Source organism: Convolutriloba macropyga, chromosome 8, assembly GCF_964194025.1.
Source record: "Convolutriloba macropyga chromosome 8, txConMacr16.3, whole genome shotgun sequence".
Taxonomy (NCBI): domain Eukaryota; kingdom Metazoa; phylum Xenacoelomorpha; order Acoela; family Convolutidae; genus Convolutriloba; species Convolutriloba macropyga.
This window is the reverse complement of record NC_134475.1, coordinates 11,149,685-11,171,333: the sequence shown is the minus strand read 5'-3', so window position 1 is coordinate 11,171,333 and position 21,649 is coordinate 11,149,685. Positions and strand designations below refer to the sequence as shown.

Sequence of the window (21,649 nt, the reverse complement as noted above, 5' to 3'; positions counted from 1 at the left end):
ATTTTCATTGATGAAACAGAAAAATTAGACGTAGAATTGACTATGAGTGAATTGAGAAAACCATTTTAAAAAATCTGATAAAAAAATAAGAAAAAAACAAAAAACAATGTCAAAATGCCGCATGTGAACAAAAAAACCACTAGCGAGAAATGAAAACTTAATTCAAGCAAAAAACTAGGCCTAGAATGAGCTGTGAAAGGATTGGGAAAACCATTTAGAAAAAAAATCCGATCCAAAAAATCGAAAAAAACAGTAAAAATCAGAGTGAAATTGCCGCATGTGAACAAAAAACCACTACCGAGAAACCGAATTTTTGTTCAAACACCATTTTCGCACCCTACTTTAAAATTAGAGCGAAAAAAATTATCGCCGCAAAACCACTCGCTTTTTCGCTCCATTTCCTGTTTCGGCGTGACCAAAATCACTACTCCAATTTGACTTCAAAAATCATGAAAATGTGTGAACAAATCTTAAAAAAAGACAGCGCCCCAATACAATTCAATTTCTTTGAATTGTAAAAAAAAAACAAAAGAAGGCCAATAATAGCCCCAGCTATCGCTGTGCGGCTATTAAAAAAGACCTACTTCGCAATCAACAGCTGATATTGTATTCATTAAACTGATGATCGTTGTGTTGATTCCCATAGTTATGACAACCAAGTTAATTGAAAATTTTAGATAAACCCATTTAAAAAATTTCCCAGCATAACCGTCTAACCAGATTATGCCTTGCTTGGCTTAGAAATTGTAAGACATCTTATCAGCTCTGACTAAAATTTCTCAAATCACTGGGACTACAACACTAATTTCTCCCCATCAAAAAACCTTTCCTGTTTCAAACAAGGCACAGTCGTAACCTCCCGCAACGGGGTTCTCTCATGCAAGATAACTACGTTTAGCAAGCGCCCCTGCGACATCAGAAACACCCTCTTTACTGTCGAAAAATCGTCATACCAATTCGCATCATCGGCAACCAAAACGCATCGTGGTAATTGGCATTATGGCATTCAAGTTTATCAACTTCATACAAAACTTGACGGTCGATTAAATTTTTTGCATTTAGTCACTAAAATTTTGTTTACTTTTTTGGAAGATATTGATTCCACTTTTGACTGGAGAATCTTTCTGTGACTTTGAATAATAATTGTTTAATATAAAAAAAACATAATTTTAAAAATATACTGCACAGTGGTGGACACAAAATGAGCATGTGAACAAAGATGAATACAAATAAAAAAAATTAAAAGTTTTTCAAAATGGCCAGAATTGCAAGAAAGGTGTATTTCACGTGTAGAGAAATGAAATGAAATGGACTGCTGATATTCGATTTATTAAATTGCGATAACCAAGTTAATCTCAATTAAATTATTTTCAACCTTTTAAAAATGAATGTCATTTGAGGTCAATTAAAATCTGCTTTTGAAATTTAAATTAGAAGCAAGAAGCATCTTTTCAAACCCGATTATCCCGGAAACCTTGGCGAATCCTTTTTTTCCAATTCCCTCCCCCATCTGCCACATTCTCCACCAAAAAAGCAGTCTGGAAATTTTGGGGATTCAAAAAAAAGTATCCACAAGAAACCAAGTTCTCCAATAATGCCATTAAATGAGGATGCAGTTTTCATTAAGTGACATTGATATTTTTCAGAGTAAAAGAATTAAAATTTTCAGAGTGAAAAATTTAAAGACATCGATAAATTCAGAGCAAAATATTTAAAACCGAAGAGCTGCAACAATGTTTCTCTCAAGTATACGATCGAATAGTTTGTGTTAGGGGGTCTAAACCGGCCCATGAAACTACTATGAAAATGATCCAGCACGTGATTCGAACTGGCATCTCTTACGTGTAAGCAGAGTGTGCTCATCATTACACCAACTGGTCTTAACCTCTCGAACTTGGGCATCTCTTATAACCCCTTCTCACGTTCTTTCTTGTTCTTCAAGGCTTTATCTGTCTAGACAAGTATACGTTGAACAAGTAGAGCTTCTTGTCAAGCTATGTCAAGTTTATTTTGCGAGCAATTTACATTAGGTTGTTCTCTCTCAACCGTCTAACAGTTTGTAATTGAGGAATGCCAACCTGTATATTTCCGCTGTCCAGTCTGTACCCGATGTGGCCATCATTGACGATGAGGTTCCTGTTTATTGTGGACTTAATCTGCAGCTGGTTGGGTTTCGGAACCATGATGTCTATCTGGAACGTGATTGGCTTGGAGGTCACCTCATGTTTGATAAAGTACATTGAGTTCTGCCCATCTGAAAAGGGAACACAAAAATGGTTGAGCTAAATCTCAATCTTCAATCCATCTATTCCGGATATAATTCTAAAAGTCAAAGTTAACGTTACAATTATTGGGCGTTTATTATCATCATCATCACGTCTGTGTCGTAGATACTTAGTTTTTCGATAACAGTTTTGATTATATCACTTTTTGAAAGTTTATAATTCTGAATTACACAAAAAGTCAATCAATTCCTCGAGATATAACTTACTTAGCATAAAAGTCCAAGTATAAAAATTCTACGACTGATAAAATTGTCTAGGTTGCACCAAAAATCTTATTGGACGCCATATTCCACTTACAGTATTTTTTATAGGCCCTTAAATGGTACAAACAATAATGACCCTGTATGATAACAGGTAATTATTTATAACCTCGTTTGATTACTAGGATAATTATGCCCCAGTTTTGAAATACTTCATTTTTTTTTCAAAAATTGAAAGTCGGATGTTAACGAATCTTGCAATATCTTGCAAGTTTAACATCTTTTGTAAGAATCTTGCGGTTATCATCCGGTCTCGGCCAGGTTGTGGTAAACACCAATATTTTCACCTGAGATAGAGAACTTGAAGTCGTCGTGAATGTGGTCCGTGCCATGGTGGTGGTAAGTGATGTCCTGATTGTCAATGTCAAATTGAGTGAAAGTGTACTCAATTGTACGGTTCCCGTTCTTCAGTGTACCTTCAGCTGGTTTCTAAAACAGAGGTTCCAACGAATGACACCCCAATATGAGCAGTAGAAAAACGCGTTAGGCATTAAATACGGGGGGGGGGGGGGTGATGGGCAATATCATATAAAGAAGTATAGAGAGGGACATGTGGCGGCACAATTAGCCCTAAAAGTTTAGGGGCATTTGGGAGCACATTTTTGCCTAATTTCCAAAAGTTTTCCGGAAAATTGAAGTTATAGCCAAAGAGTACCAACCTGCATGATAATGTAAGTCAAGTTCCTGGACTTGGTGTCTGGATCGAGTACGTGCAAGTTGGCGATGGTGATGTCTTTGCTGGCACCCTGTCTCAGCTGGAGGGGTTTGTTCTCAACCAGAGTGGGCAACTGGTGCGAGAATTTCACTGTCACCATAAACGTCTTGTTCAGCCACGTCTGGCCGTTCGACACTATGAAACTGTGAACGCAGATACAAACCTGTGAAGTTTTATGTCCACTAATGGGGTGGGGGTGGGGGAGTTGGTATGCTCACACAAACCTGAGATCGCTAAGGCATGGCCATGGCTCGCAAGGCATGACCAAACGCGCTAAATACGTAGCTCTTTAATTGTCAACTGGGGATTAATTTCATTGGGGATGTTTATTTCCTATCTAAAATTAAGTGGCTTTTTCCGTGGTTTTTTTTCCGAAACCGAAGCTTTATCAATGTACAAAAAATGTATTAAATGGTCATTGTCCTGACAACCATTGATATATCGGACAAACAGTGAGTTCTCAATTTAGAAGATTGAGATTTCAGATTAAATCACGTTAACATATAGTTAACTGTTTTAAGTATAAAATGCTAAGTTGCAAAAGTCAATAAAAAACAAAAATTCGTCCAACTTACTTGAAAGAATCTGAAATGTGTGCTCTATTGACGCCATTCCCACGCATTAATATGTGCACGTATCTGATCTCTTTATTCGTCACTTGTGCCTGGGTGAACCTGTCAATTGACACACCCGGATTCTTAACCTCCTCAATTCTCCCGTTAGCCGGCGCGTCATCAATCGTGAACACAATTTCAGACGGCCGGTTCGCATAATCGTCCGCATTTAGGTACTCAGTCGTGATCACAGCTTTGCTGCCGGAGTTCAAAGTCAATTTATTGTTGACCAGGTTGATTGGACTTTTATCGTCGTCAAGAATCGAGATCTTAAACGAGGCATCATCGCTGAGATTGATACCGTCCGATACGACGTAGGCAAAGACATCGGTTGTGATGCGTTTGTTCATTGAGCTGTTATGTTGGTATATGATCATGCCTTCGTCAATGTCTTTCTGGGTAAAGGGTGTCGAGTGTTCGTCCATTTTGACCCACTCTTCTTTGCCCGATCTTGAAATCTTGAAACAGAAAAGTTCTGCTATCTCTAATTTCAGGTTTTGAACACCACATCCTAATTGCGAAGGTCATAAATTAAAACTTTACTTAGAGAATTGGGTTTCCATTATTTTAAAAAGGAGGTCACTCCAATACAAGAGCTTTCTTCTACTGCGGTTATTGAGGATTTTTCCCAAAAATGAGGTTCCAGATCTACCTGGAAAATGACCCACGGGTCCGTGAAGGTACCAAACTAAAACCCACTTTTCTTGAAGGTAATTGGTTGCACACCTATGACGTGCACCCATATCAATCAATTTTTTTCAATAGCCATTTTTCACCCTAACAATTGCAATAATGCAATTCACCCCTATGACGTGCACCCATATCAATCATTTTTTTTCAATAGCCATTTTTCACCCTACAATTGCAATAATGCAATATGCAGGTCCGTAAAAGCTATCGGAATGAATCTTATCATGAAACAATTGATATTGTCATTGAAAACTTAATTCGTGATAACTGGTGTATATGGGATCGTTTCAATGAATTTTTCGCAAAACTACTTTGAACACACCAACAAAAACGGAAGAGAGCCAACATGTCAAAGACATGTTTTATGCGAGTTGAGAGTAATAGAAATTCTCACAGAGCATTAACAAATCAAAACAGAAAGAATGAAGTGGTATAATGAGGAAGAAAAAGAGAGATATCAACAGCAGCAGAAGTATACAATGAGTCGGAGATCAAATAGATTTGAAAAAAACGGAAAACACCCAAAAGACAGAGAACAAAAAAGGTTGAAAGCAGAGAAGGAAAGCAGAAAAAAAACAAGAGTCTGGGAAAAAGCCAACGGGAGCGAAAAGCGAAAAAAGGAATTAACGAGAAGAAAGAAAAATCGAAATTGATGAGAGAGGAAAGAAGAGAAAGAATACAATGCAACAAAAACAATAAGATAAGGAACCCCCCGAACGAAAAACAACAGGAAACAAAAAAATTGAACCAAAAACATACAAATAAAAAAAAGAAGGTAGTAAACAACCGAAAAAGGAAAAAAAGAGAAAACGAGAAATGAGGAAAAGGAAAGTGAGCGAGATAAAGAAAGCAAGAAAAAACAAAAACGATGGGATGAAAGAAAACGAGACAGCAAAAAGAGAACCAAAATCATGAGAAAGAGAGAAAGAGAGAGAGAGAGTATAAGAACAGCGAGATAGTGAGCAAGCGCAAAAAGCAAATGTAAAAATTTGAGTGCAAAAAGAAAATATCACAGAGAAAACACTTGAAGAGCAGAAGAGATAGAAGTTCGTACAACAGAACAGAAAGATAGAGAAAGAAACTGAAGAGGGGGAGAGATACAACAGTTCAAAAGAGAAAACATATTGGGTGAGACAACGAATTCCGGTTCTCATAAAAAGGACAAACGTGCTAATGAGAACACGATGGTGCTCAAACGAAGAATGTGCTGGTAAAAAGGAATCGTTGGCAAGCATTTGCGAATGCTTTTAAGAACTCAACAAACACAACACTGAGTTTAAGGGCTGGCTAATGCCACCAACAAAATTTGTCCTTGAAAAAATTAAAGAAGCAAAATTCTATAGCTATCATGTTTTGTATGTAACATTTTATTAGTAACAGCCCTTTATATGAAAAAGTCCTCTACTGAGCGCTAAAATATTTGTAATTATTTCAAGACCTCAGTTTTCTCATATATAACTTTTTCGCAGTTAAACTTTGAATTGTGCATCGGCACCTTGTGGGTTGTCTACACTTCATAAATTTTGTTCGCTGAATTCCTCTGTACTAAAAAAACTTCCGTACAGTGAAATTTTGACAGAACAAATTTTCATCATCCACCTTTCAATCCCTGACGTTTTCAGTGACTCAGTGACTGACTTCACATATTTTTAAGAAAGCCTTTTTCATCAACAACAATTTTTTGACAATAAATTCTGAAAAACAATGTTTTTTTTTTGGTAATAAACACTCTTCGTCTTGACACAATTTCGATCATTTGCCTTTTCAGTATCATAATCTTTTCAGTCACAGACGTTTTCTGAAGAAGTTTTTGGTCACAGACTCTTTTCTGAACAACCAATTGCCCAAGGGTTTTTTCGACACAATTGTTATAATTGTTAAATTTCGGCAACAGGCTTTTTCGCAAAGCATTTTTCGGTAGATGACACGAACTCTTAGCACAATTTTGGGTCAATGACCTTTCGGCAACATTTTTCGGTCATTGACCTTTTTGTAACGTTAATCGGTCAATGACCTTAAAGCACACTTTTTCGGTCAATAACCCGAATTAGGCAACCGCTTAACCGTGCTCTTCGGTAGTACTGTTAAAACATGCTGCTCAGTGATGCCTCTAAAACCTACCGACTTATGTGTTCACGCGAATAATATATAGATAGCCATTTTTCACCCTAACAATAATGCAATATTAAGATACGGACACTTTCAGATTATGAAAAAACGCACCTGTTTTCTCATGAAGTATCCGGCCTGTGGCATTGCCCTTATAAGGAAATAGAGCTGGTCATTCGGAGTGTCAACATCGTCAGCGATGATAGCGAAGTGTGACAATCTAGCAGACTGGTCTCGTTTCACAGACACGCCACCTGAATGTCGCACAGTCGGAATCTCGTCATTGATGGGCACAATTTGGACATAGATCACGTGACGTACTGACTGGGCTCCGTCCGAGAGGCGAACTGTGAATTGGTCTAACATGTTTTCAGTACAGTCGTGGTAGTACCTGTTAAAAATCAGTTTGTTAGTTTTCTAAATTTTCCTCAACTTTTCATGCATCGCAAATTTATCATATTGCCAGTTTTTCTAAGAAGATTCTTGTTTAAATTAACCCACAGAATTCAGACAAGAATCTTGTTAGAAAAATTACCCAGTTTTTACGAGAAAATTAACCCACAGATCAACTAGAATTAACTCACAGATTTTACGGGAAAATAGTATATTGGGATTGTTAATGTTTTTTTAATTTTCTTCGTTGATCATAGGAAGGTTTTTCAACTCACCTCCGTTTTTATGTTTTTAAGTAATGACATACGTTTTTCTATCTTAGGAGTTAAAAGCTTTCATAGAATGCAAATTCTTTTTTTACAAAAATCAAATTATAACCATGAACGAAAATGACATTCGCAAGAGCACTGTTGGATAAATGTTCTCCCTTCAGTCAATCTACACCAACATCGAGCAAGATAATACGCTATAGTTAGTCCCATAAAGTTGCACCGCTATCGAACGGTTCGAAGCTCAAAGTTCAAATTTAAAACGTGCATAGATCAGTACTTCGTTGTTCATTTGAATGCCGTTTCATTTTTTCGAACGTTAGCTTGCGTTGCAACTTTATGGTGGTAACTATAACGTTATACTAACCAAATGCTGATGTATCTCTTAGACAATTCCTCAAAGTTGAAAGAGTCAATGTTGTCATCTCTGGTCAGCCACCTGTAAGAGCCGGAATAGTTCCTGTTTGTGATGTACCTGCAAACAAATATTCACCTGTCAATTTGTAATATTTGATTCAACTGCATTAAAAAAATGCTTGAAATTTGATGAAATTTTGTATACACATGTTATTAAAATGTCATTCGTAAAATTTCATTCCTGTCATTCGTTGTGTAATAAGGTGCAGAAAGTTCAATCTCAAGAAAATGTTTTAATCAAAATAAGCGGTTATCGCTGAAATAAGCGCGTCGGAAACATTTTTTCAAATTTTGTATTTAAAAAATAAAAATTTTCACCCGCACATTGTAGGTAATGTACTGAGTTAAACCGTAGAGTGAGAGACACATTACCTCTGCTATATCACACCACAAGTTTTGCGTCAGTTTAGATTGATTAAATTGATAATTCGATTTGGATACCCCATTTTCCAATAATGCTATTACGTGTTTCAGAAAAAAAATTGTCGAAATTTCACCAGGAAAAGGTTATCTTAAAATTGTTGTTTTAATCGATGAGAGAAAAAACAGACCATAATGATGATGTTTTGTTGAAAGAACTTTGATATGCCCTAACATGGTCAGGACAAAATGCCCTATGCTAATACAGCCGATGTGAAAAAATACCCAAAAAATGCCCAATATTTAATCCTAATATTGGAACTACCCGAACGATTATTTAGCACGAGATTTCTACCCGAGGGTATTTACCCGAACATAGGATTATATCAGCGTAATAATTGGGCAAACATGCCAATTTGTAATCGGATTATTGAACGATAAGACCAAAAGGAATATATTGGCACATTGGGTATTGTGACATTGGGTCTGTTTGTCATGTAACCACCCTAACCCGTGTAGAGGAAACTCCTCAATGTAGAACATGAGTTTGTCAGCCGGCTTGTCCAGATCTCTGGCTGAGAGGAAAATGTCGTCCAGTACCATGAAGCCATTCTCTGTAACTGTAATGTTCCGTGCCTCGAACTGCGGATTCTAAACATAAACTTCAACTAATGAAGAAACTGAATAAAGCTGAAAGAATGGCCAATTATCAGAGTTTTTAATGTTTTTTAACTGTTATGCAAATAACCAAATATTTATCCGATAGTTAATGAAAACAAATTTGATACATACAAAATTTGAAACGAGAAGTATTTCAGCACAAACGTTTTCTAGAGCAGTGTTGAAATAAATCAGTATCATTTTCAGCTTATTTAACCATAACCGACCAACGTCGGACGAATTTCTCTCAAATGAACGGCGAGCGGTTGGCTTCGGTAGTAGCCAGGGGTTAGGGATGCTAGCATTAGGGGGTGAGCGGAGTGGGGGAGGGGGGTTCGAGAAATGGGGGTCAAGCAAGCGATGGGGGCCCAGGGTTGGGATGAGAGGGGGGAGTCCAAATCGCCATGTGGAGGTGGGTGGACGTGGAGCGTTGGGGAGGGGCGACAGAGGGGGTGGGGTGACTGCGGAGGGTCAAATGTTTCAGATTAAGAATCGCCTTTCACACCATGAAAGTGTCTTCTCAAAACAGTTTTGGTGAATTGCATTGAAACTTGCTCAGCCGCTTAACGCCTTCCGGACTTGAACTGTTTATCTCATTTATGAGGACGAAAAGTTAAAAGGTTTACAGAAAAAATCGATCAAGCGAAAGTTCGTATAAAAGAACACAAGACTAATATAATTGCAACAAATTTTGTTTGAGAGCAATTAAAATTTAGAGCCTTGCATCACGTCTAGAATTGCATTGAAGTGCAACAAATGGACGAACAAAAAACAAAACATAAGTTTTCATTTAAAAAATGCTGCTTGGTTCACAAACGTTCTTCTCTGGAGTGAGTGATACAAAAAAGTACAATTCATACGCATTTGCAGACATCCACAGTTTTTTGTTTTTTCTCCAAGAATAAGTTAGGCCTAAAATTCCAAAACGAGTTTTATTACCTTTTAACGGCTTCAGATCGTTCAAATTAAGATAAATTAGTTTTTGAGTCCGTCCTTGGGTATTTTTTTGGTTTTCAGAAAAAAAATTTTAAAAAAATTTCTCGAAACTTTTTATTATACCGCAAATATTAAAAAAATATCCTAACAGAATCATATTTTTTTCATAATGTTTTATTTGTTTTTGTATCTAAGTTTTGGATGCACATTAGAGCTTCATTAAATGTGGATCCAAAACTCGTCATTAGAGCTCTAAAGTGGATCCAAAATTTAGATACAAAAAGGAATAAAAAATTATGAAAAAAATATGATTCGGTTAGGATATTTTTTAATATTTGCGATTTCACTCTTCGCAAATTTCACTATTTTTAATATTTGCGACGCACATTTCACTATTCGCAAACATTTTCAGGAAATAAGCGTCTATTTTAGCTCGCTTAAAATAAGAATATCAACCAGGTCTATTATTTTTAATTAAATTTGAAAAATTCAAGGTTCTTCAAAAAGACGCGTATAAGTTTTTAAACCAATCTTTTATTTCTGATATTTAAATTCTCCAAAAGAGGCGAACTTGAGGGTTCGGCTTCACGAATAAATTATTTGAAGAGAATTTTATCGAATAGTGAAAAACTAGACCTGAATTAATAGTAAGCGTCATTTTTCCTAGTTCAGCGTTGATAAAAAATTTTTTATTGTTTTATTATTTGGCTCAACCGGCTCAACTTTGATCATTCGTGACTTTTGTAATTATTACTAATTTAACTAGTAATATATCATTTCTCCGTGTTATCAATATATTTAATGTCAAACAGCAATTTTTAAATGTGCGAAAACTAATTGAATCCTCAATAAATAAATTTTAAATTTTCATTTTTTCTCTTGATTATAAAGAATAACGTAAAATGGGATCGAGCTTTATGCCTGAACGCACATTATCATTCCTCCTTTTTGGTTGTAAAAGTCTGGAAGAAGCAAAAAATTGCTGAACAACAAAATCGAAGGTCTATTTCACTGAAAAATCATGACTTTTCTATTGAATTTTCAGTTGATAAAGCGGCAAAAAGATCAACACTGTCATTCAAAAACTGATGAAACTGTGATTCACAACAAACTGCTAAACTGCTGTTCAGTGTTAAAGATCTTTCTCAATGGTGACTGCTGAAGTCTAGCTTGCCTTGACCTCAAGCAGAGCTCCAATCTGCGACTAAGTTTCATGCAGAGTTAACGGCCGACAAGTGAGAAATCTCTAGCCACAAGATTACAACTGTAAAACAGCGGGCTTCTGTTTCAGAAGGTGGCATAACCAGTAAAATGATGCTCATATTTGTGTAAAAACGAAAATCACTAAAGAGAGCTTTTTGTCGTTTAATTATCTTTTCAATCATATTTCAATAAATTGCTTGGTGTAAAGCACTGGATGACATGACACCCTTAGAAAGAAAAGCGACATTGTTTTCCGAACTGATGAAATATCTTGAAATTTCACTTTCTTTTAGTTTGAAATCTGTAAGTTGAGCAAATTTATTGACAATTAAAGTAATAAGCATATACTAAACTGGTCTCATTTCGTTGGGTCAAACATAATTTTTTTTTCTGAAGTTTTGGAACAAATAAGTACGGCGCACAAGCGACAAGAAAATATATTTAAAAAATATTTAAAACATAGCTGGCAGATTGCCAGAAAATAGCCGCAATAGATTCGTAGATCGGCAGTCTAAAAAAACAGTAAAAAAGACAGACCAAAAAAATTCGTCTTTTCATTGAAGGCTGATCTGTTAGATTTTGATTAAAAATCTGTATAAGTTATTGCTGCCTCTATTAGCTGATCTCAAATAACCTTCATTTAGAGTGACACACACCCATTTGACCTTATCTCTTTGAATTAAAGTAAATAAAAGTCAATTTCAAAGTGAGGAAGTCATTTTTGAGAGTGAGGTAAGTCAAGTGTGACCAAAAATTTAATCACGCGCATGAACAAAAAACTCGCTCCACTAAGAGCGAAAAATGACGTCACACATACATTTCAGTTGAAATTGCATGAACGAATGAACAAAAAGTGGCTGTGACAGTCATATGGTCGTAACAAAAATCATGACGACGAAATAAAAAAACATAGCAGGACAAGTCCTGACGTACAATTCAAAAAATTTTCATTGACTAAACAAAAAACTAGACCTAGAAAGGACTATGAATGGATTGGGAAAACCATTTAGAAAAAAATCCGATCCAAAAAATTGAAAAAACAGTAAAAATCAAAGTGAAATTGCCGCATGTGAACAAAAAACCACTAGCGAGAAAGCGAATTTTTGTTCAAACACCGTTTTCTCACTCTACTTTAAATTTAGAGCAAAAAAATTTCAGGCCGCAAAACCACTCGCTTTTTCGCTCCATTTCCTGTTTCGGCGTGACCAAAATCACTACTCCAATTTGACTTCAAAAATCATGAAAATGTGTGAACAGATCTTTAAAAAAAGACAGCGCCCCAATACAATTCAAATTCTTTGAATTGTAAAAAAACCAAGAGAAGGCCAATAATAGCCCCAGCTATCGCTGTGCGGCTATTAAAAATAAAAAAAAATTACCTCGTCACTGACAGGTTGAATCCTGATTGACATAGTGTAGTTGTCTGAAATTTGTTTACCATCAGTCGCATAAACAACAATCTTGTCAGCAATCGGTTCCACATTCTTATGTTTACTTTGAACATAAACCAGCCTCATATTCTTAACATCGTTGTATGTAAACGACGGCAGATCTTCCATATTCAATCGCTTCGGGATAACCTCACCGGGTACCATTGTTCGTTGTAAGTAACCCCATTCGGGTTGGGTTACAATTACAAACCCGATCGACTCGGCAGGGCTGTCGCGGTCTTGCACCGAGAGGGCATCGCTTGTGAGGAAACAGTGTCCGCCCTCTTCGACTTCAAGTTCTCGGGTTATGACGAGAGGCGCCGAGTTGTCATCGGGTCTAATTCGGATTTTGAGGTCGATTCGGTTGTGCTGGCTCTGATCATATCTTGGCAAATCCTGAAATAAAGCTCTTTTCTCAGTTTTTGAACTTAGCAAGCTTAAGTGAGCCAGAAAATTGGTAGAAAAAAATGATTTTTTTTTGTTTTCTTGTGAAAAAATTTACACCACAATCATTTACCTTTTACGGAAGAAAATTAAGAGTGAATTGCGTGCAACGATGTAGATTCTTTAGATTTCACTAAGCAACGTCGACAAACGAACACTTTTAAATTTTTTTCGCCTTTTGTGGACATACGATAAATATGACCTATGAACTTGAACTAGTTTTCCTACTGTCAGTGTTGTCCACACACGCTTATAAGCGTAATCTTAAAACATGGGTGCGGATAATGCTTACAAATCGCGTATATTTACTCGGTCAAATTGTACATTTGGCGACGTAATGCGAATTGTGGCTCAAGCAAACACTCGGCAGAAATACATTTGCCTTATCATGAGTCCCAGACAAAATAGTCCCAAGGCCATTATAATAGCTCTCACACGTATGATTTAACAAGCGGATAATTTAATCCCATGTTCGGTTGTGATAGTTTCATATCAAGTCCCACGGGCCGCTGAGGCATGGCCATGGCCATTAAGTATGTTAAAACATACGGGTAATAGCGACTGCTAATTTGTTGTCGGATTATTGAACGAACATTTCAAAGTACATTGGGTATAATGGCATTAGGTACATTTTACTTGGGACTATTTTGTCTGGGACTGTTTTGTCTGGTTTCTTGGGACTATTTTGTCTGGGACTGTTTTGTCTGGGAATATTTTGCAATTTGGGACTGTTTTGTCTGGGACTGTTTTGTCCGGACACGGTTTTGACTACCAAAAATTTAGACGAGAGAAATAAATTTGTCTTCATTAAAAAAACTCACATTTATTTGACTATAACATAGAAGTGGCACACTGAGATTGCATGTATTGTCTAAAGTGAAACTTAAAAAATGTAAATTTTCTAACAGAAAGAAAGAATAAACTTTTTCAAAGCAATAAAAAGTGTTTTGGCAGGAAAAACTCAAAATCATTTCTCATTTGTCTCGATAAATTCTGCTTCTCTCAATTTTATTTCTGAGATTCGTGCCTGAGTAAAACAATACTCACATTTCAGTTTGTATGAACTTGCTAATTAAGCTTCGTGAAAATCAGTGAGATGTGCAAAATTTATGCTCAAACAAAAAGTAAGAGCAAATCGACTCCTGTGATGGAAAAAAATTATGATTTCATTCAACAAAAGCACGCCTTCGTGTGAGGTTAAATAGACAACAAAATTCTTCTATTAAGTTTGGTAATCTCAAGCCGAAGCTAGAAAGCCAAAATGTTGTATGAGAATCTCTGTAGTGCAGTGTGTGATTTAGCTCAGAGACTGTATGTGCAGTGATGTGGTTTGGCTCAGAGATACACAGCAACCTAAATTGTAGTAAAACTCGTAATCTTTGTCCACATATAAAGTCAGAGGGACAACACATTCCGTGGCCGCAGTACAAAATTTTTCAAAGATTTCTTAATAACTCGGGAGACAATTAATGAGTTTTACAACACCATTACATGTGAAAATGGTTTTTTGTCTGTATTACAGCTTCGCCAAGATACAAAAACAAGCTCAGAACGAAAAAAAACGCTCAAAATCATAGGAGATGAGAATATATTATGTCTTAGAGTAGCCGTGAAGCACTGCGTCTTTCTGAAACTTTTCGGCAGATAAAATGCTGAGAAAAGACCCAAAGTAGGCTCTCCTTAAACCTTCAGTTGCAACTCTTTAAACATAAGGTCAGAATCAAACTATTGAAATACTTTGAAACTCAATTTGAGAAATCACTTAACCATGATTTGTAGGAACGAGAACCCGGAATTATATTCCCAACGAATGCATTTAAATCTTTTTAAAACATCTAAACCAATTTTGAAATATTTCAGCCTCTTTATAAATTCTGGCCAAATTAAAAAAATGTATGCATATAAAGTTTTTCTGAAATTCTTAGTTATTCATTTCTAAGAGAAATAATTGACAAATTGACAAATGAAAAACCTTCACAAGCAGTACATGCAATTTAGTTTTGACTAACTTAATATTCTTACATTATTTATCTTACAAAATAGTTAAAAAGCCATTTAAACTTTTTATTCCATGTTATATTTTTTTAAGGAAAATTGCTTCCCTAAATGAGTTGCCTCTTATGATTTATCAGTATTTTTCGTACCGTATTTGTTATCGGTGACAAATTAATGAGAAGCATTTTAATCATCTAAGACCCAGTAACTTTTCTCACGTACTTATTTTTCATTAAAACTTCTATTAATACCCGTACCAAATTCCAATATATCAGTACTAGGCAAGTCTAAATGCAAGTCTTATTTTGTTTTCCAGCACTGGGAAAATCTTAAAACAAGTGTTAAAACAACTTGCAAATTGGTTTCCAAGTGGTAAATAACTTTTCCAAACGTTCCAAGGAAAAACATTGAATTTCGAGAATTTTTGTAGCGTACCCTAATTTTGGGGTTCATTTTTATGCAGTTTCACGGAGTCCTTATATATCACCCCAAAAAAATCCGAAGGGTGGCTCAGAATCAGAAGAGGTCACATTAATTGGTTTTCAGCCGGCTTCCAGCCGTTTTTCAAACGTTTTGGCTCCAAAACAGCCGAAATCACTATTTAAAAAAAATCCGATGTACCAATTGTCGAGCATGTCCAGCCGAGAGAAAATTTTGAGTGGGTAGAATAATAAAAGTTCCGTTGATGACCCGATATCCTGTCATCCAACATCAAGCAGCGATTGACCAAATTTGTGTGATTTTCTTTTCGTTTTCGTATATTTAAAAAAATAACTGATTTTGAGGTTTCTCCTAGGATGGGATAAGTTTCTAGGCTTAATTGCGTTTTTTGGGATAGGACGCCTTGTGGTTATTTTTCCGATGATTTGACGGCTAATTGTAGCTTTTCTGGACCTAATTTTGATTATTTTTTGGCTCCTTTGGATGTTTTTATACTGGCCAAGTCTTGGCCAGGAGTTGGAATTATTTAGGCCTGCCAAGTGTCGGCCAAGAATTGGATTTAGACTTTTAAATCTTGACCAAGTCTTAGATTTAGACTTTCAAGTCTTGGACAAAACGTGCACAAGACATACAAATGTAAAGCGTGACATGATCATAGTTCTGAATCACTACTCAAATTTAGATTTGCAATTAGACTTGCCTAGAATTGAAGTTGAATTGGCGATAGGTTTAGGTAACTTTTTTTAATTAAAACTCCAGAAACCCTGTTGTATAGCTTAGGTATAGCTATAATCATAATAGATACTGAAATATAACTAGTGCTTGCCTTATAACAACTGTTGAAACAAATTCTATTACCCACTGAGCTTTGTGTACATCATAAGTGCTCTAAATTCTTTTTTTGGATAAAAAACTATTTTGTAGTTTTTTCGACAGGTTACACCTTCCAATCACATAACTAAAAATTGGGATAACTTTCATTGAATATTTTACAAAAATTATCCGATGGTCTGCCGATGAATCTATTATAATTTTCTGGCCATTGTTAAAAAGAGTGATCACTTAAACTGTATACAACAATCCGTCTTTGCATGTGCTTGGATTATAGCACAAATTATGTCTGAATATCAGAAACCTGAAATCATGGGGTTTAGCTGCAGAAATGAAAACCATCCTAAATTTTCACTTGAGTAGTTCACATTGGCGCATAAGTGAGCAATCAAAATAAACGAGAGGTGCCAGTCAGTTTTATCATATGAGACAGAAAATGGGTGAATATTTCATAATACACGCTTTAAAACCCATAAACAAGCGGGTACAAAAAATCATATCTTTTGATAAGTATATTAATTCTGAACAAATGCAACAAATATCGCGCCATTGCTTCTGTTTGAAGAGTGACAAAATGTATTGACATTTAAAACATTGCGCTATCAAAATTAGTCTCCTAAAATGAGACAAAACAAATTCCAGTCCTGCTGGAACGCTACCCAAGGTTGTTTCAGGCTGGGCTCTGCTTTCATTCATTTTTACGAGCCCCGGTGGTCGGGGAATCCTGCATGCGTCGGAATAAACAATCCCGGGACGTACAGGCGCTTTTCCACGGGAGGGTTAAATATATCTACAACATGGTTTTAAAACTTATCCAGCCACTAATTACTAGTATTAGTTATCACTGATCTATAACCAATCTGACATTATTAATAAATATCACCGCTCTAACCAAACAATAAAATAACCAATCAACGACCTTTTCTTTTCCCTTAGTTCTGTGTCAGTAAAAAAAACAAGTTCCAAACCGGTCAACATATTTTTCCGAGAAAAATTTAAAAATATTTGTAATTCTTCAAGAAAAAAAGATAAATTGACTTATCGATTGACTTATTGGAAAATAAAGCTTCAATTGCAATTCTCGTACAGAAATCTACATTTTTTTTCGAGATATAAAAGAAAATAGATTCTCGACCGAAAAATAGCCTATTTTTTTTACGAGAATCTATACCAAAAACAGAATATACAGAATCTCGACCAAAAATTTAGCGCATTTTTTTTGCTAAAAACTGGATAGTATTAATAGTTATATTTTTGTGAAGAAAACGAAGCTATTGAGAAGTTTTTCAGACAAAGCTCTTGAACGTTTATTCACATGTTTTTGAGATATTTTGTTGATAGTTTTTGTGTTTTCAAGCCTGACAATATTTTCATTGTAAGCGTTTAAACTATTATTTACTCAGCATTCATGAAAAACAGCGAAAAGGCGAGAGAGTGTTCAAATTTAATTTGATAATTATACAAGAGTGATAAAATTTGGCAGTTTTTGATTGATTATTTTTTAATTTAAAAGATTATAATGAAACGTTTACCGATGATTTTGCACAAAAGCATTCAAGTGTGAATACCTGATTCTGAAGTGTGAAAACCTGTGATGTATTTAATTGTTTTCACGCCTTTGGAAAACATTTCAATTTTTAAAGCTGATTTATCACTCACGGTGAGTGCAATTTAGTAACGTCCAACTAGGCCGACGGCAACTAAGCCGATGTCAAACAAAACCTACAATAAAATTTTACTGCAAACAAAACCGACCTCAAAATCTTAATTGTAAACAAAATCAGCGACAAACAAAAATTTTCAAGAACTACGACCCACTATAGTTGTCCAAACAGTTATTTTACTCCAAAAATGGTATTTTTAATTAGTCGATGAAAATTAACGATTAGGGTTAAGAAATGGAAGCCCAACAACTGCTCATTTGATGATTTCATAAATCACATTCATCAATATTCACTAGGGCAAAAATTGGAAAATAGTTTAAATACACCATTCCATATTTTTTGTAAATAGTTTTCGGCTCAGTAGACATCGACTTAGTGGTGCCTAATCGTGCAAATTACTTCATCAATTTTTGTGACAATTTTCAACTTTATCTCAACTTAGTAAAATTACATTGCGTTTATGTATAGACTTTTTGTCAGTAAATTTACGACTTTTGCATTTTTCACAATTATAAAATTCTTCAAAGCGAACATGAATTTTCATAAAAGAATTAACATTAAACAAGCGAAAAGTGACCTAAAAAGGAGCGAAAAAAAGAACTCGAGTGTAAAAATGACCTCAGATGTTGTAAAAATGGGAAAAGTTCATATATATTTAAATTAAAAACAACTTCTCAATCAAAGTCACATCTTTGATATTAAAAGAATAAAATTAAAACTTTCTCTTAAATCACGACCAAAAACAAATTGACCCAATTTAAATATTCCTTGGGAAAAATTATGCTCCACCGAATTGTCATAAAATTGTAGCCATGCAAAAGTGTACAACTTATAAAAATCTGGGAATTTTAATTGAGAGAATTATAAAGTTGATTTAATTTAGATTGGACTGTTGCTGATTAAAAACACCTGGTGTTATGGAAAATTGGGAAAGAAACAGAGCACAGCAAATTAGGAATTGTTCGGAAATTCCTTCAGATATTTCGCCTAAAAACATTGGGGGAAAGTTTAAACAACCAGTATGGGTTATGAAGTCAAATTCGGGATTAAAGCAAGCTAAGTTAGTCTTAATTTGATCATTAAGAGTTAACAAAACGAAAACAAACGGCTTACAAAGTGATTTTAATCTGTGTTACTTTATGATTTTGTCATAACTATGTGAAAGCGCCCTCAACTGAGCGTTAGCCCGTTCTGAACGAGGCCATAAAATGTACGACGTGAAGCAGAAAGATAAAATCTACATTGATTTTGGTTATAATTTTGTTTTCAAATGGGGTCATTTAAGCGGAAATTAATTTAAAGCTTGAGCGCTTTGACAAAAATAAAGCAAACTAAATCTCAAATTTGTACGCATTTTGATCAAAAGTCATAAACAATGTCAAACAGTTCACGATAATTAGCAGAACGTCTTAGAGAGTGCGCGATAAAGTTGTAAAAGACAGACTGGCTCAAAAAATATATTAACTTGTTCATTTTTGATCTCATAAAATAATATAACAAAGCAACTATTAAAAAGTCAATAATGTTACATATTTTTTAAATATCGCTCATCTGTTAGCTTACGCGTCGATTGTCTGGCGCTGAAGCTTCATTACAAGTAGACCAGAATTGATAAGTTTGTAAGAGTAATCGATTTTGAACACATCAAAAACGAATTATGTGTTTTGTGTTTTGGGGACAACGCGATGGCGCCGTGTGCTAGACCAGCAAACTTTAAGCAAACTTCAGAAGTGTACAAAAGCTCCAAAAAATCTATAGTTTGTGCAATTTTATTGCTCATCGTCAACGCGAATATCATTAACGCGCTTGAGATAACAATAGCAGAAAATTCTATCAATTATTGAAATTTATTTTTCAGAATGAAGCTGAAAAGGGGCAAGTGAATGACCATTTTTGTTCTATGTATAAAAATCGAGTCGACAAACAATTAAAAATTATAATTTTTGTACATAAATTTCTTCAGTTATCGTTTTTATACCAAAATTTTACAGAAAGAAACACCATGAATAAGAATGGAAAAACTTAAGCTAATTAATAAATCGGTCTTTTTTGAAAAACAAATAGCTTCTGGGCAATATGCAGAAAGCTAATGGGGAAAGGAAGATGTGAGAAGGCTGGGATGAAAATGCGACAAAAGTAAGCAGTACCAGGGAACGACAATTTGCTAAAAACGATTAAATATTTCTACCCTATCAGACAAGTTGATCTCAGAAAAGTAAAAGGAGCTGAAGATTGAGCGCGATACAATTAAATGAAATAACAAGAAAAAATAAATTAAAGAATTATGGTCCACATCTTGACCCTAAGCAAACGTATTTTAAATTAACTACTCGGGCTTCTTTTAATAATATAATAAAATTAATTGCAATTTTTAAACAGTGGGGATTCATGCTCTTGACAAATTCTTTATACTTTCTGGCAGAAAAAACTCAAATCGGATTCAAAACAAAAATAGTTTTGTCAAATTACGACTCAGAAAAGCATACAAGGGCAAATTGAACAGTAGAACAGAATGGAATGACAAGCAAAATTCAATTTCACAATAAATCCGAGCGCAACGCTAGTAACTATAATCAGCATGTGAATGTCATACATGGAGTTGAAATCAAATTCGCACTTCCTCCAATATAACGTATTTAGTACTGCAAAGAATGTACTCTTACGAAATTCTTAGCAAATTGGCATCAGACCCTTTACGGTTGGTTTGCGACATATCGATTTGCTGGTATATACGACACTTGTTCTTGATGGTTAAATTAAATTCCACTGCGTCAAGTATACTCCAAAAAAATGACGTTACTTGAAACTGTTTACAATATGTCAAAACTGATATCGAGAACCAATAAAAAATTTGCCGGGTAAAAACACTGATTGCCATCGTTAAAATGTATGAAACATTATCAAAAGATAGAAGAAAATTGAAAAATTGTTTGTTTTCAATTAGTTTACGGCGTGTAATGTCGCACAATCTCTGTGCGATTTATTAATCTTTACACTGTCTCGTACTTGTAAGTTAACTAATTGAGTGTACAATTTAATTAACTTTGACGTATTGAAAGACGAATTGACTTTTAAACTTTAAAAATTAGAGATTGTTCATTCTTGCTTCAGACAATTGTTTACAATAGGCCTTAGCGAATTGCAGTTTCTAGATTGGTAAATCTGGGACCTTGTTTGAAAAGAACTACAATTCTTGATTCCGAGAAAATGTAAAAAATTTGGGCATGAAAAAGAAAAACTTAGTATAGTTTGGTCATTGTTGTTTATTTTTACATCACACAGTTGGCATACGCGACGTTTAAAGAAATTTGCTTAATTCAGCAAAGCTGAGTAAATTTAGAACTAAACAAGGCGGCTCGGTAATGTGCGATGGCACATAAGGTTCCGACCCCGCCCATCCACAATTTTGGCATAATTGTCTACCAAATGAGGAACAGATAGAAAAACCCAAAAATTATTTATTGCGAATCCCAAAAAAGCGAAAGTCTTTTTCAAAAAATTCTGTATGAACGATAAGATAGCCTCCAAAGCAAATAGCTCAGTGGAGTAAAAATTGATGCATTAGATTACTGTAATATGTCAATATTAAGAAAGCGAGTCAAGACGAACTGCAAAATCAAACAACAACAACAAACATTAATTACATCAAAAAATTTATGTCCCTCTTAAAAACTAAATTTAATAACAAAGTCAACATACCGTCAGATAAACCTAAAACTAAGCAAAAATAACTTATAAATCACCAGAAAACATATGCGACCAGTCCATAAAAAGGTTTGGTAACAATTATACAAAAAAGAGCAAAAACAGTAAATTGAAAAAATTAACTTATTTTTTTGAAACAGTTACCTTCAAAGTAATAAATACCATTAGGAATCAATTAATATTACCACAAATTTACGATTACCACTGCTTCCATAGAAGGGCATTAGG

At 34.9% G+C, this 21,649-nt stretch overlaps 1 protein-coding gene across 5 annotated transcripts in view; it reads right to left on the bottom strand.

The window, feature by feature from the left end:
• LOC142344457 (FRAS1-related extracellular matrix protein 1-like) overlaps positions 1-21,649 on the bottom strand; it is a 77,140-nt gene that overhangs the window by 19,395 nt on the left and 36,096 nt on the right. For all 5 annotated transcript variants that reach the window (XM_075396110.1, XM_075396114.1, XM_075396111.1 and 2 more), the window contains exons 8-15: positions 12,291-12,737; positions 8,624-8,763; positions 7,703-7,810; positions 6,788-7,064; positions 3,836-4,332; positions 3,205-3,403; positions 2,833-2,974; positions 2,079-2,254 (exon numbers count right to left, since the gene is read on the bottom strand). In XM_075396110.1, coding sequence (XP_075252225.1) covers positions 2,079-2,254; positions 2,833-2,974; positions 3,205-3,403; positions 3,836-4,332; positions 6,788-7,064; positions 7,703-7,810; positions 8,624-8,763; positions 12,291-12,737 — 1,986 coding nt within the window. The remainder of the gene's footprint in view (positions 1-2,078; positions 2,255-2,832; positions 2,975-3,204; positions 3,404-3,835; positions 4,333-6,787; positions 7,065-7,702; positions 7,811-8,623; positions 8,764-12,290; positions 12,738-21,649) is intronic.